This window comes from Sceloporus undulatus, chromosome 1 (assembly GCF_019175285.1).
Source record: "Sceloporus undulatus isolate JIND9_A2432 ecotype Alabama chromosome 1, SceUnd_v1.1, whole genome shotgun sequence".
Taxonomy (NCBI): domain Eukaryota; kingdom Metazoa; phylum Chordata; class Lepidosauria; order Squamata; family Phrynosomatidae; genus Sceloporus; species Sceloporus undulatus.
In genome coordinates this window covers 74,474,969-74,489,813 of record NC_056522.1, presented here as the reverse complement: position 1 = coordinate 74,489,813, position 14,845 = coordinate 74,474,969, and the positions used below count along the sequence as shown (strand labels likewise).

The window sequence follows — 14,845 nt, the reverse complement described above, 5'->3', positions numbered from 1 at the left end:
TTCACGTATACCTCTTATGATATGCTTCTTAAGCAATTAATTAGGAAACTGTCCAAATGACGTGGATAAAAGAGAACCATATGTGGAAGAACGTTCAGTTCCGATCTGCTGTCCTCAACCTTAATGAGATGTTGAACTAGGACTATGATTTCCTTTTATTTCCTCCCTGTAACCCAACAGGACTCACTTTTAAGTTAATACTTTGGGTATTGAAATGTAATTTTTTCTTTAGGTCTAGGAGATGTTTATATCTTTTAGTAATAAAATGCTTAGGGTAGCAGTAATTCTTTACCTAGAATAATTTGATTATTTTGAGGACAGAAGGAAAGTTTAAAATAGAAATCTGCATTCAGGATTAAAATATGTGCCTTCATGTTGCTGTCAATTTAGGGTGACCCTGGGAATTTCATGGGGTTTTATCAGCAGGGAATACTGAGAAATGGTTTGCCATTGCCTTCCTCTGAAATATAATCTACAGCAATTTTGCTTATATACCTCTTGAAATACAAATTACTTTGAATGCTTTTACCTCTTTTTTATTTTTAAAGTATATTACTTAACTTTTGGGGACCATACCCTCACAATACATATTACTTGATTATGGTTAGAAAATAGTGTTGAGATCTTCAGTTTTCATTTGCAAGGTTTCCTCAGATATTAAAACATAGAGAGTGATGAGGTTTAGGATATCTACTACATGTGTCCTAGATTCTCAGACCAACATATATGGGTATAGGATGCAGCCATGTCATGTGGAGTTAGATTATGAGAGAAAGTTCAGGAATGGTAGTGAAATAAAGGCCAATAAAATGTTTTGATAAGTAGAGCAGTTGCCAAATTGATAATCATCACTCTTTTTACTACTGAACCACATATGTATGACTGCACACATGTGTTATTTTGTGAGTTCTTTAGTTTCCTTATTTGCTTCACTGACTATATAGCATACATTTCCTGTTGTACACTGTCTTCCCATCTAGGCTTTTGCAGATTGACACCACATCCACGGTCACCAGGAACTTGGACAATATATTTTGAAGGTGCAGACTATGAAAGTCATTTACTACAAGATAATGCTGATCTGGCAAGTACTCACATTATGAACCCTATAGGAGAGAACATATATGGGCATTAGTAGCATTCTGTAATACTAAACTGAGTGGTAGCAAATTTTTGGACTGCTAAAACAGGTTGCGGTAGAGAACTAAAATGTGGATGGTTGGATTTTCTACATTTATACTGTTCTCTACTTGATCAGTGTTACACTGACGTTATAAAATAAAAATGTTACTATTCCTTTATTACTCTCTTAAAATATGGTGAGGCTCGCAAGGAAAAAACAAAAATGTTTGCTTCATCAAGAAACCTGTGTCCTCCCAGTGTTGTTGGGCTAAAGTTTCAACTAGCCCTACCTTGAGGGTGAAGCATTGATGGGAGTTGTTGTCCATGGTCTTGTGAAGATCTATAAATTCCCTAACTCTTGCATTACATTGTTCTTGGTATTGTGGAATTTTGGAGTCTGAACTCTTTTTCCCCCCCCTGCAGGCTCAACCCTTGAGGAAGGAACCTGAGATAATCACTGTGACTCTAAAGAAACAAAATGGGATGGGTCTGAGCATAGTAGCTGCTAAGGTACAAGCACTTTCATATACTGTACATATTAACCACATATTGTGGTTAACAGTACAATATCAAGCGTACAATATCAGCAACATTTAAAAGGCAGGCACAGCACCTAAAAACCACAATCATCAAATAAACCACAGTGGCAAAGCCAAACAGCATAAATATTTTTCAATCTGGTGGAAAAGAACCAAAGTGGGGAGGCCAACCATATGTCATGGCCATGTGTTTCATAATGTAGGTGCCACCGCTGAGAAGGTCCTGTTTCTTGTTCTAACCAGCTATTCCATCACAGCTGATGCACTTGATGTTATTGAGCAAGGTAGCCAGCTTGGGAGGAGACAGGATTCACCATTGTTTCTCATTTCAGGACAAAAGCTAGCATAGTGTCTAAATTTTTCAGTTGGAAGTCATAGCAATTAAGGGCATGTATGTATCAGTATAATGTATATTGAACTCAGAATTTAAAAATTAAATGAAATTTATGATAAACACACTTAGCATATAAGGATAAACTTTGTTAGGTTTGCTACACTTTACACTTCACAGATGAGTGTTTTTCTGTGGTAGGCTGATTTCAGTCTGTGAGATCTATAGTGTCTTTTACTATAAGCTGTAAAGTTCACATGTATACATGTGCAAAGCAGTGGCTGAGAATGTACATTATAATTTAGCAGTGTGACAGCTTATATGCATCCTAGGAGGGTGTTTTCTCCTTCCAGTCCTAGTACTGAGCTCACAGTACTTTACTGCATGTTTAAACCCAAACATCTTTGTTTTGTAAACATTTAAAATAAGTTGGGGTGGGGATAAAGAATAACTTATGTCTAAAATAACTATGATCTGACAGAAAATCTGTATGTCAACTTTTAGGCTTGGAGCAACTGATCAGTCTTAATTCTTGTAGCACCATTCTATAGACACTAGATGGTGCACCACACTAGTATTGTTAAGCTGTTATCCCAAACTCACATACTGTAACTGAATGAAATTACATTGAATTCAGTACATGCATTGTTTCATACTAATTATTAGGATTATAGCTAAAGATATCTGTGATGCCAGTGTTTAAATTTTACAGGACGTTTTGAGTCAATCTCCATTGTAGGAAGCGATTGATAAGTCAAGCTATTTGCAGAAGTCATCTGTGTAGGAAGGAAGCTAAAAGGATCAGTAGCCTCAGTATATTGCCAGAGAACCTGTACTGTTCCATAAAATCTCTGTGCAAACTTAGAAGTAAACAATAATGAGAGAGAGAGAGAGAGAGAGAGAGAGAATTAGTTCTGCCTCTTGTCATTGGGGCAGTTATTACTAGAACAGGCTAGAAGAACTTAATTTCCTCAACATCTAACAAGAGAAGCCAAACAGAAAGATTATTTCCCTCATTAGCAAAAGCTGTCCTCTAAACAGAATAGACTATAACAAAGCCTTTGACTGCATAGATCATGAAAGGCTATGGAACACCCTTAAAGACATGGGAGTGCCAACATGTCTTTGCCTCATAATGAGGAATCTGTACTCAGGACAAGAGGCTACTGTCAGGACAGAACATGGAGAAACAGAATGGTTCCCAATTGGCAAAGGAGTCAGAAAAGGCTGTTTCCTATCACCCAACCTATTCAACTTATATGTAGAACATATTGTAAGGAAAGCAGGCTTGGATGTGGAAGAGGGAGGAGTGAAAATAGGAGGAAGAAATATCAACAACCTGAGATATGCTAGTGATACCATAATACAGGCAGAGAACCTCACAGAACTGGAATACACTGCTAAAGAAGATCAATGAAGAAAGTACAAGGGCAGTCTTACTGTTGAAGATAAAGAAAACAAAAATAATGACCACAGAGAACTTACACACATTCAAGCTATACAATGAAGAAATAGAAATAGTAAAAGAGTTCTCATATCCGGGATCAAATATTGATTAGAATGGGGATTGCAGCCAGAAAATCATAAAAAGATTAAAAATGGGGAAGGTGACTATCAAAGAGCTAGAAAAGATCCTAAAATGCAAAGACATACAACTCAGCACAAAATCAGAATCCTACATTCCCTATTACCATGTATGGATGTGAGAGGTGGACAGTCAGGAAAGAAGATAGGAGGAAAATCAACTCATTTGAGCTGTGCTGCTGGAGAAGAGTGCTGAGGATTCCATGAACAGCCAAAAGAACAAACAAATGGGTCCTAGAGCAGATCAAGCCAGAAATATCCCAAGAAATCAAGATGACAAGACTTAGAGTACTCTGGACACATCATGAGAAGGCATGAATTGTTGGAAAAGACAATAATGTTAGGAAAGGTGGAGGGAAGTAGAAAGAGGGGATGGATAAAGAGACCATGAATGTGGGTTTGCAAGAGCTGGGCAGAGAGTAGGGGACCGAGGGCGGGGGGGGGGCTGGAAATGTCTCATCCATAGGGTCACCATGGGTTGAGAAGGACACGAAGGCAGTTAACAACAACAACAAAAAAAGCAGAACAGTGGAGAATGCATCATTAACAGTATCAGTACAGCATTGGTAGACCAACATACTTTACCTTCAGTTCTTTGAAAAAGTAGCAAGTTCCCAATTTCACCAGTGGCAGTGATTAGAGTAATGACCCAGCAATTAGTATGAAGGCATACAAAACAATTTTTCTCCCCAGAAGATAATCTTGTTGGCCGTCCTAAGCTACGTGGCTAGGTTTCTACCTGGCAGTTTTGTACAACCAGTTACAATGTATTTTACTTTGAACTGGTCACCTCCTCAATGTAGCTCAAAAGTGACTCCAGAAGGGTTTCCAAGTCTTCAGAAATAGTTTTGCAAACATAGGATGATGGGCTCTAGTGGTGGTAGGGATCATCCCTTTCAGGTTTACTGCATTATGCCACTGTAAGTCCATTGCTAGATTCTTCCCAATATCTTTAGAGGAACAATACTATGTAAATGTGATTGATCAGCCTGTGGTCTTGTAATTGCATAGCAGCAATGGTAAGTTGAATCTGAAATTAGTAGGAGGTTGTTGAAGTTGAATTTGTTGTGCTTATATTACTTCATAGGAGAATCCTACTTGCAGTTTTTTTTTTTTAAAAAGCATTTTACTGCACTATAATGGAAGGATGATAGTAAGAATCATATTAATACCCGTGATCTTGCCACTCACATTTATCAATAAACAGTTCTTTCACTTTGGGATTTTGCCTCAAGGTACAATGGAATCCCTTGCATGTCAACACATAACCTCTGTCCCTACTGATGGTGCCTGGTTTTGAAGAATTCCTGGCAGAATTTCTTGCAGAAAAGAACAGCTGTACTAGCCTTTACTGAAGGAGGAGGGAAACATAGTTTTTTGTGGGGTTTTTTTGGGCTATGTGGCCATGTTCTCTGTGTGTGTGTGTGTGTGTGTGTGTGTGTGTGTACACATACATACATACATACTGTGTGAACTTGGGAATGCATGAGTTGTTTGCATGTGTATTGTTCTCTTGCTGATGGCAGGCCTCAGGTTGGAAGGCTAATGCAAAAGAGGATTAGGGTCTGCTAATTGGTGATCATTATCTGCTGGGAAAGCCCCTGACTCTGAGTGGTTTCCCATTTGCATTTGCTGAGTCCGTATTATGCTATTCCTCAGGACTGGTAGTCAAATTTTGTTCACTTTAAGGCAAAATTGTATTCATATACTACAGTTGGGGAAGGGACTTCTGCATGTAGGTAAAGGGGGGGTCCCAAGGGTAAAAGGTCTATCAGGATAATATCCCCCTAACCAATTGCTATATCTGTCACTCTGCAGAATAGGAGTATGTTTATTTAAAGTGTGTAGCCAGGACAGATTAGGGTTTCTACTGGTGTACTCAGTACCCTGCTGTTCAACAATCTCCCTCCCTGAACTAGCTGAGATGATCAGGGGTAGGGGGGATGTTGGAGTCCTTGTGGCTGGTAATGCTGGGAGAAACTCAGTGTCCATGCTGCGGCTACCCTGTCAGGTGTGACTCAGGACTTTATGTCCACCATGACAACCATGGGTCTACCCCAAGTGGTATCTAGCCCCACTCATATTACTACACACACTGTACACCATGTTTTCTTTACAGGAAGGGATGATAGTGATCTGGGGATGCAGGAGCTTTCTGCTGTTCTCTTGTAATAGAAAGATCACTTCTTGATCAGGTTTAGACTTGCTGAGACTCAACCTCTGCATGGGTAGTCTGCTCCACTAGGTGTATGGATGCGGATGGATGCCTGATAGTGAGGTTTTGGCAAGTTTCCTGTTGCCTTGACAGGTGCTCTTGTTGGAACCCTGAACGATCTCTGGAATGAAGAAATGACCAGAGTGGTGGACACAATCTCTCCTAGGCATTCCTTCTCATGGAGCTAAATAGTCCCCTAAGGAACTGGCAGCAACAAAATGAGTCAAAAGGAGACTAGAGTGACAGTGGTAGAAAATTCAGAATTAGTCCAACCAAAAGCAGACTACAGTGTGCCCGTGTCATACGCAGGCATCTTTTACACAGCTTTTAGCTTACACTGAAAGCCGTGCGATGGAAGTTGCAATGATGCGTGCACCATGCACAAGCCCCATTATTTTCAATGGGACTCGAGCCATACTCACTGTTAGCCTTATGCAGAGGTGTCCAGAACGGATCCCTGCGTAAGGCAAGAGCACACTATATGAGGGCCTGTGATGGGTTAACCATTCATTCAGAATTTGTATACCCTGTCCTTCTGCTAGAGCAGCCTACAAATTGTTAATTACACAGTTCCCTGCCCTCAAGTTTACAATCTAAAAAACCCCCCATGAAACAGCAGGAGAAGGGGGGAAGGTGATCGAGGCCAGTGGTTCTTCTCTCCCTCTCAGGCCAGGGCCATGGCAGATGAACGGAGGGAGGGCCCTTCTGTTTCTAGGCATGATGGAGCTTTGCCTGCCCCTTCTCTTCCCTTTGTGGCCTGGACAATGTCACTTGGAATGGAGCTAGGGCCCTTCTTCTGTTTCTGGGCTAGGCATGATGGAGCTTTGCCTGCCCCTTTTCTCCCTCTCTGGCCAGGACAATCACAGTTGGAATGGAGGAAAGGCCCTTCTAGGTTAGAATTTAGTCATGATGAGGACCTACTCCTTCCTTCTCACATACATACACACTATGCCTTTTCAACAGTTTTCACCTCCATTTTTGTAAAAATAAAATAAAAATAAAATAAGGGAACCTACAAACATTTCCCAGACCAATGATCTCCCCAGCAACAGATAATACAAAGTTCACTTTGTTGGTCAACTGGCCCCTATCCTGTAGCTCATCTTCTTCTACCTCTGGTACTGTCATGAATAGCAAAAAAGGCTTTTTGGCTGACACTATTGTATCCGTTCAGCAGAGCTGTTTCAAGTTGTCAGGGATCTGCTACAGTTTGGTCCAAAGGAGAATATAAGCTAGTGCCACTCAACAGCCTACTACAAAGAATTTGCCCACCACTTTGCAGATAAAATTGTGCAAATTCACTCTTACTTAGACACCAGAGTTCATACAGCTCTGGTAAATATGACTGTGGCTCTTGCTTTGTCCAGTGTTCATGAATATTTTCAATTTGTGCAGTCTAGCCAGAGTGTACATGCCTTAGTGATATCCTTTTTAGATTATTGGAATATGCTTTACATGGGGCTGCCTTTAAAAAGTGCTCAGAAACTTCAGTTTTTCCAAAGAGCTACAGTCAGATTGTTAGCTGGGTCTGGCTATCGGGAGTGTACAGCTTCCTTGTTCCAACAGCTCCAACAGCTGTTGTCCATTTCCAAGCACAATTCAAAGTGCTGGGAGATACAATCCTTCAAATAACCTGGACTCAAGCTGTATAGGGCTTTCCCTATACCAGTGATGGTGAACCTTTTTGAGGCCGAGTGCCCAAACTGCAACCCAAAACCCACTTATTTATTGCAAAGTGCCATGTCCCTCTGGCTTTCTAGTAACAAACTCTGGCAAACTCTGTGCTGGGATGATGGCACATGTGCCCACAGAGAGGGCTCTTGAGTGCCACCTCTGACACGTATGCCATAGGTTCGCCATCACTGCCCTATACAGATCGCGTCCAGGTTATTTGAAGGATGGTATCCATCTATATGAGCCTATAGAGCTCGACAAAGGAGAGGGCCTACTTGGTAGCTGCTCCAAGACTTTGGAAGTCCCTCATTACAGCCCCATCCTTGTTCTCCCAGTCAAAACATTTTATGCTGTCAGGCTTTTACAAAATGACAAGGGTTGTGCTTTTAATGCTGTGTGGTACTGTTTTAACGTCTGTGTGTAGTCTTAATAAATTTTAGTAATTTTAACTTTATAAATGATTTATTTTTAAAAAAATCTCATACTTACACAATCTCAGATAATTGATTTATGTTTTTCATTGCTGAGGTAAAGATTTTTTTTTATTGTAGACATTATGCTTATCTTATCAGTGGTAGCTTGGCATCTGAAAGGAGTGCTTGCACATCTCCAGAAATATGATGCACAACTCATCTCAGGAACAGAGGCTGCAGGAAAAGAATAGAGTCCCCAAAGGGATATTTTAACTGTCCTTGCAAACAGATGACCTAGACACTTAAACACAACCATCTGGTGAGGCTGACCCTAGCTCTCTAAAAAGGACAAACATAAACTAGCAGCCCCATTATTCAAAAAAGTCTTGCTTTTTTGTTCAAAGTTTGTCTGTATTTTCCTGGAAGTCTGGTAGTATTTGAGTGACAGATGTGTCATTAAACAGAATGCAACAATTGCCTCAGACAACAAATGACTGTTTCTCTGTATTGCAGGGCAGAACTGTGTATGCCATGCCCCCTAAACTAATCCATAGCCTTCATTATGGTGTAGAGTGGTATCCCACTAACAGTACTGAAGTAAGATTAGGCTATCAGGTTGTGTGTGGAATTGGGAAGGGGAACCATCTTGTTCTTTGCTTCAGGCAACAAAATGTCTTGGGATAGCCCTGCAGTAGTCACAGTAAGCATTCAAGTTACAGCTGGTATATAACCAACAAGCTGTAACAGACTGGGGCAGGTTCAAACAAAGAAATCAAACAGAGCCAGAAATCCAGGCATGTATTATAATCCTGTTCATATAGTTTTAAATGGTAACTAGTTTATAAGATAGAAACACAGTTTGTATGACAGAAGCACAAATTCAAAGTTGCTGAATACTGAGCTTAAAGACAATGGCTGTACTTCTAGTACAGCTGTAAATAAATTGCCTACCCTTGCTGATGGCTTGCTCCTGTTGTAGGTTTTTTCTGTTATAGTACCATTTGTTACACCAGTAGCCATGTTTTGAGGGGAGTGGCTGGATTGCTTGGTGTTTGGTGGCAGCAAGTCTTGTGAGACTGAGAGCAGAATGCTCTAAGCCTGAAACAGTTTTGATGTGAAATGTTGCCTGACTTCCAACCACACAGTGGTTAGATTTTATGAAATCCAGATGATTTGGAAGCAGTATACACATGGAGTTTACTTTAAAAATATAACGCAGGGGGGGGGGGAGGGGAGGGGTTAGCATCTGACTTCTTTCCATCTGTAGGCCAGTACTTTACTTCCTGTTTAACTTGGATTTTCTGTATTTTATACAAAAAGCTGCCTTGATTTTTCTAGGCAGTGTCTTCAGTTTAATCAAGTTCTTAATGGTACATGAAAGGTACAGTAGTGTAACTAGCCATGTAAGAGTTGGAATACTGCATTGGCTATAGGAAGTGTTGATGAATGCTATGCGGTGTCAGCATCCAGTACAGAATTATCTAGCTGGGTGTTTTGGAAAATCTGGCAAACTGACGGTTGTAGTTAAGGGCTGAGAAAGGAGCGAAGAGTTATATTTCTGGAGTTAAAATGTGGTTTTCTGTCGTTGGAAGAACAGACTCGTTGGTAAGTGTTTTAGGGAATGCTTAACATTAGATCTGATATTTTTTTCCCCTACAATTTGGTGAATTTAATACTTACTGTAACATGTGACTAGGTATTTGTAGATAACTTATCAAAAGTTGCAAGAAAGTCTGTAACTCTATTAACTAATAGGAGCTTTAATAGCAGATTTTAATCTTCTATAGTTTTGAAAGTTCATGTATAATTTAAGACACATGCTCTTACTTTTCATGGTGTCTCACAATAATCCTGAAGTACCTCTAAAAGCACATTATTTGTTTGTAAAGAATATTAAAAATGATTGACATATACTAAACAAGTAGGAACAAAATGATCAGACTTATGAAAATTTGGTTTTTTTTAATGCAGTACTTTTTGTGTCATATAACACTTTGATGGAAGAGAAGTTATCTATCTTAATGTCTGTTCATCACACATCATAAAGAAAGCCAAAACAATTTTATAAACTAATGTTTGGTTTTGTGGCTGTATTTTGTTACTGAAACATAAAGCCAAATGTTTCAAATAGTAGTAAACTAAAACTTAAAGAAGATAAATAATCCTCTCCAATGATTAACCATCACCCCATCTATTATTCTACCTTAACAGAAACTTCAAGATTAAAAATAAAGTGTCTATATTAGAATCTGCAACACCGTTAGGTTTTTCAGGCTCCTATCCTAACACACCTAATAATGAGTACACTCACTAAATATAGTAGGACTACTTTCTAAATAAACATGCATACAATTGTGCTGTCAGAATGCTTGTTAGAATGATGTCTTCCACAGTACAGTAAAGTTAATAAAAAGATTTCATTTTAATAATGCTGTTATAATGTTACTGCATTCAAATTTATTGAAAACGTTGTTTTAAATAACTACCTCTAAAGCAAGGAGCTTTTTCTTAATTGCACCATCCTGATTTTCACTATGTGAGTCAGTTGTCACTGTGGAAATTTTATCTTTGTTTCTACCTTGCACAAAGTTATTTTTTTCCTACAAATCAATAAGTTCCATCTCGAAACCCATGAAAGGAAAGGAAGGGAGATTATTTTTCCTGATTACCCATGTCACAGATTACCTCTGCCATTTCCATCAGCTAATTAGTACTCCAAAAGTTGAAAAGAAATATAAGAATTAGCAGATTACCAACTTTATCCCTTTTCTGTAAACAGAAACAGCTGATAAAGGTGTTACATTAAAGAAAACAATAAAAGTAAGTGAGGAAGAGGGGTGAACTTTTCAGATAGAGAGAAGGTCTCTGACTGGATTTACATTGTCAGTGGAATATTTTAATTGATTGCCTGTTGTATACAAATCTATGAATGATCAGAGTTACCAGATTGTAATGTGTGATCTAATGGGATCAAAACAAAGACTACAGAAAAGTTTTGGACCCAGTCTGTCCAATACTCCTGAACAGTTTGAGTACATTCCAGATCAACTCTGGTTTTCCATTTTTTAAAACCATAAAAAGCACATTTACAAAGCAATTTTAATCAAACTTAATAAATAGTTAGGTTGATATCTTAGACACTATCGTGAAATTTAGACATTGTCATGTTGTTTTTGATTCATTTTGCATATAACTTTATGTGGAATAATTGTTAAGACATGTAGGTGCACCCAGTATAACTTGTTTCTGGGATTTCATGCTAGAAGCTCACTATTTTAATAAGATGCTTAACAAAAATATTATCCAAGACTAATTATACACTGAAGTGGCATTGATCTGTTAATCTGCCACGTAATGAGAGTAATTAGGAAGATTAAAGGGTTAGAAAACATTTTGTGTAGACACCAATGCATTGATGCTGTTTTTATAATTATATTTATAATTGTTCAGTTAACTGACATGCTGCATTTGGTCCTTCAAGGAACACATTGCATCTTGCTAGTTTATTTCAGATATAAACTGTTGCTGAGAAATTATTACTAGAAATACCAGTAGGAATATTTTTTTTGTATTACTAATTTTGGTTATTTTCTTTTTAAGCAGTCCATCATAACTTTCATACTTAAGTGCTTCAGGGCATTCAGAATGGAAAGTTATTTGCTATATTCATTTTGAATGTTATTAACTAGAAATAGAGTGGCTGAATGTGAAAGTAAACCACTGGTCTCTCTTCTTCCATACTATTCATTCCCTTACAACAGGGTGGGCAAAGTGTAGCCTGCAGGCTGCATGTGGCCCTTGGATCCCAAACTGCAATCCCTAAACTCCCCAGATCCAATTTTTTTAAAAAATCATGGCAATTTTTCTGAACTTTCTCATCTGAAAACTAACAAAATCAGCCCCAAACAGGGCTTCTCCATTACTTCCCCCTCATATTGAGAGTTCCCTCAATCCCCCTAAAATAAAAACAAGCCAGAAATTTCCCCAAATGGCAGCCTGAAATGACGCAGGGGTTACTTCTGGCATGCTGAAATGCAAAAGTGTGCTCAGGAGTTTGGGGGGTTGGTTGGATCCCGTTCTCCCCCCTGCAGTTTCCCACTCTTGCCTTAGAAGTTAACACACATTTTTGGTTTTTTGTTTGTTTGTTTGTTTTGTTTTGTTTTTTGAGTCAGATTTCCAGTTCTGTGGGCTATGTGACTTCCTAGGAATACCTTTTGTGCTGTTCGCCCCCCAGTCTGCTCTCTGAATTGCTTTCTGCATATTTTTATTAATGAAAACAAATACAATTTGCTGCATTTATAGTTGCTGCATTTATAATACCTTGTAGTTCTTGTCTGTAAACCTTGTATAGTGTATTGTTGTTAATGTTGATTCAAGAGCTACTTCAATGAAAGGGTTTATTGCTTTTCTCTGTTAGGAGAGAAGTGTTTCCAGTGTCATTAACATTCATACAACCCCCTCCTACCCATTCATTTCTTTTTGCATTTTTGAGATTGATAGGTTTAAATGTTTGATGTAAAATATAGCATATGTATAGGCAAAATTATACTACTAAATACCGTAGGATGGCTGTCTTGTAAATGGGTTTATGATTATGTTGTTAAGTGCACAATTGTAAAATATATTGCTTTATCTTTTTCTAGGGTGCTGGCCAAGATAAACTTGGTATCTATGTCAAGTCTGTAGTAAAAGGTGGTGCTGCAGATGCGGTCAGTAATATTTGTTAATATTAAAATAGATGAAAATTTTGGTTATTAATTTTAGAAGTTTCATACACTCATTAATTTAATACTTAATAACATTTTGTCTGATCAAACATATTACTAGGATGGCAGGCTGGCTGCAGGGGATCAGTTGCTTAGTGTGGATGGACGCAGTTTGGTTGGACTTTCCCAAGAAAGGTACATTATCCTTTTAAGAATTACAGAAAACAGAGTAAATGTTTGGGACTTTTGTATGTTCTTTCCACCAAACCTTTGCTCCCCACATTGTCTCTGTCAGTCTCCTCCTCCTCCCCCCCCTCTCTTTCTCTCTCTGTAATGGGGTAATTTTTACAATATAAATACAAACATGGTGGGAATGGGGGGGGGAGTAAGTGTCAGGAGAGAAATATATAGGCTTTGAATGCTGACTTGATTTAAGCTGTCCATATATCCAGATATATTTACTTGGGAGTTGACATCTGCAAAATAACTATTCATGCAAGGCTGAAGCAGAACGTTCTTCTGACCACTGAATGATAGGATGATGCTTATTTGTCTTTCCAACCTTGTAGGATGAGGGTTTTTAAAAACCCTACAGTAAGAGCATGCATGATCCAATCGTATTTTCAGTTGATTTCCAAGTCATAAGAATATAGTACATAACACATATACAAATATGAAAGATGTTTCCTTTGGGAGAAATTTGAACACTTTCCCCCAAGGCTCTGGAAGATAGATTAATGTTCCTTTTTTTCTGCTTCTCTAATGCTATTGATATTATTTGAGAGTGTCTTTCAAACCTTTAAACCAAATAACAGACATTTGTGATTGATTAAATAAGCTGAAAATCTGTTTGTTATAAGGCTTTAATGAGGATTTCATGTTTAGAACCCTGTAGCAGGATACCACTCATCTTATCTGTGGTGTGCAATTTAATAAACAAAATCTACTACTCCTAAAAAGGATTCATTGGCCTGTTACAGACTGCCAAAATAAAGCTGCTTCGGGTCTCTTTGGAGGTATGCTGTTTAAATGATGCATGGGTCCTAAGAATCCGGAAGCTTCACCAAAAGCTGCACTCCGGTGCTTAGGAATGGAGTGTGGCTTTGGCGCGACCTCCGGACTCTTAGGACCCATGCATCATTTAAATAGCATACCTCCAAAGAGACCCGAAGCAGCTTTATTTTGGCAGTCTGTAACAGGCCATTGTCTTCCATATATGTTCCATTGGCAGGGTGACCAAATGTCATAACCACAAAGAAGGAAATAACACCAGGGCACCAAAAATGACATAAAAAATGTAGAACATTACAAAACAAAGGCTCAAAACACTAATATAAATATCAATTTATTTCATATAGCTTATTTACAGATATATTGCACATACTGTGTTTTATTATATATACTCAGCTGTATTTTTCTGCTGAACCTGTTTGTATTTTTCTGCTGAACCACTTGTTAAAATGCTTCGTTGGCATTGTCGCATGTTAAAATCTCCCCCACCCCTTCCTTCTCCTTCTCCTGGCCACCAAACACAACTTCCCTCTATTTCCTTCCATTCTGAATCTGATGTTAAAACCATCTCCCCTCATCTTTCTTTTCCCTCTCTGGACCTCTCCCAGCCGTGCTGGACTAGAGGGTTTTAACATCAGATTCAGAACAGAGGGAACTGGAGGGCAGTGGTGTTTGGTGGTGGGGAGAGATCCAGAGAGGGAAAATGATGATTGGGGTAGAATATTTTAATACTGGATTCAGAGTGGAAGGAACTGGAGGTCAGTGGTCTTAAGTGGCCAAGAAAGGTATGGACAGACTAGAGAAATTTCTCAAAGGGGAACAGCAAACGTCATATTACTCAGTGGGCTTCTTGCCTTTTCCCCTCTGAGAAACAAACAATACCCTGAGCTCCCTGGGCAATTCTTATCTGCTGCTGCTTTTAGGAAAAATAATTATAGAAGGATCCACCCTACTATCCCCCTAATTGCAGCCAAGACAGGCTGCCAAGTAGAGACATTTGATGAAGGGGAACAGCAAGTGGTGTCAATAAGTGGGTTTCTTGGTTATCTTCAGAATGGAGGACATTTTGGAGTTCCTCCTGAACCCCCAGACAGATTGAAATGTAGGACCTGTCTGGGTCACCTTGTCCATACAGAACAATAATACTGGACCACCCCTTTTTGATAAATATGAGAAAACAGCTTGGCTAAAATAGGGCCCTACCAGGAACAATGACATTTAAATAATTCAGGATTGGGGGAAGGAAACAG

The 14,845-nt window shown here is 38.8% G+C and overlaps 1 protein-coding gene across 1 annotated transcript in view; it reads left to right on the top strand.

Annotated features, from left to right (window-relative positions):
* The window catches only part of AFDN (afadin, adherens junction formation factor), a 131,885-nt gene that overhangs the window by 85,673 nt on the left and 31,367 nt on the right, over nucleotides 1-14,845 (top strand). The window contains 4 exon segments of the mRNA XM_042456793.1: nucleotides 981-1,084; nucleotides 1,546-1,632; nucleotides 12,522-12,587; nucleotides 12,706-12,779. Coding sequence (XP_042312727.1) covers nucleotides 981-1,084; nucleotides 1,546-1,632; nucleotides 12,522-12,587; nucleotides 12,706-12,779 — 331 coding nt within the window.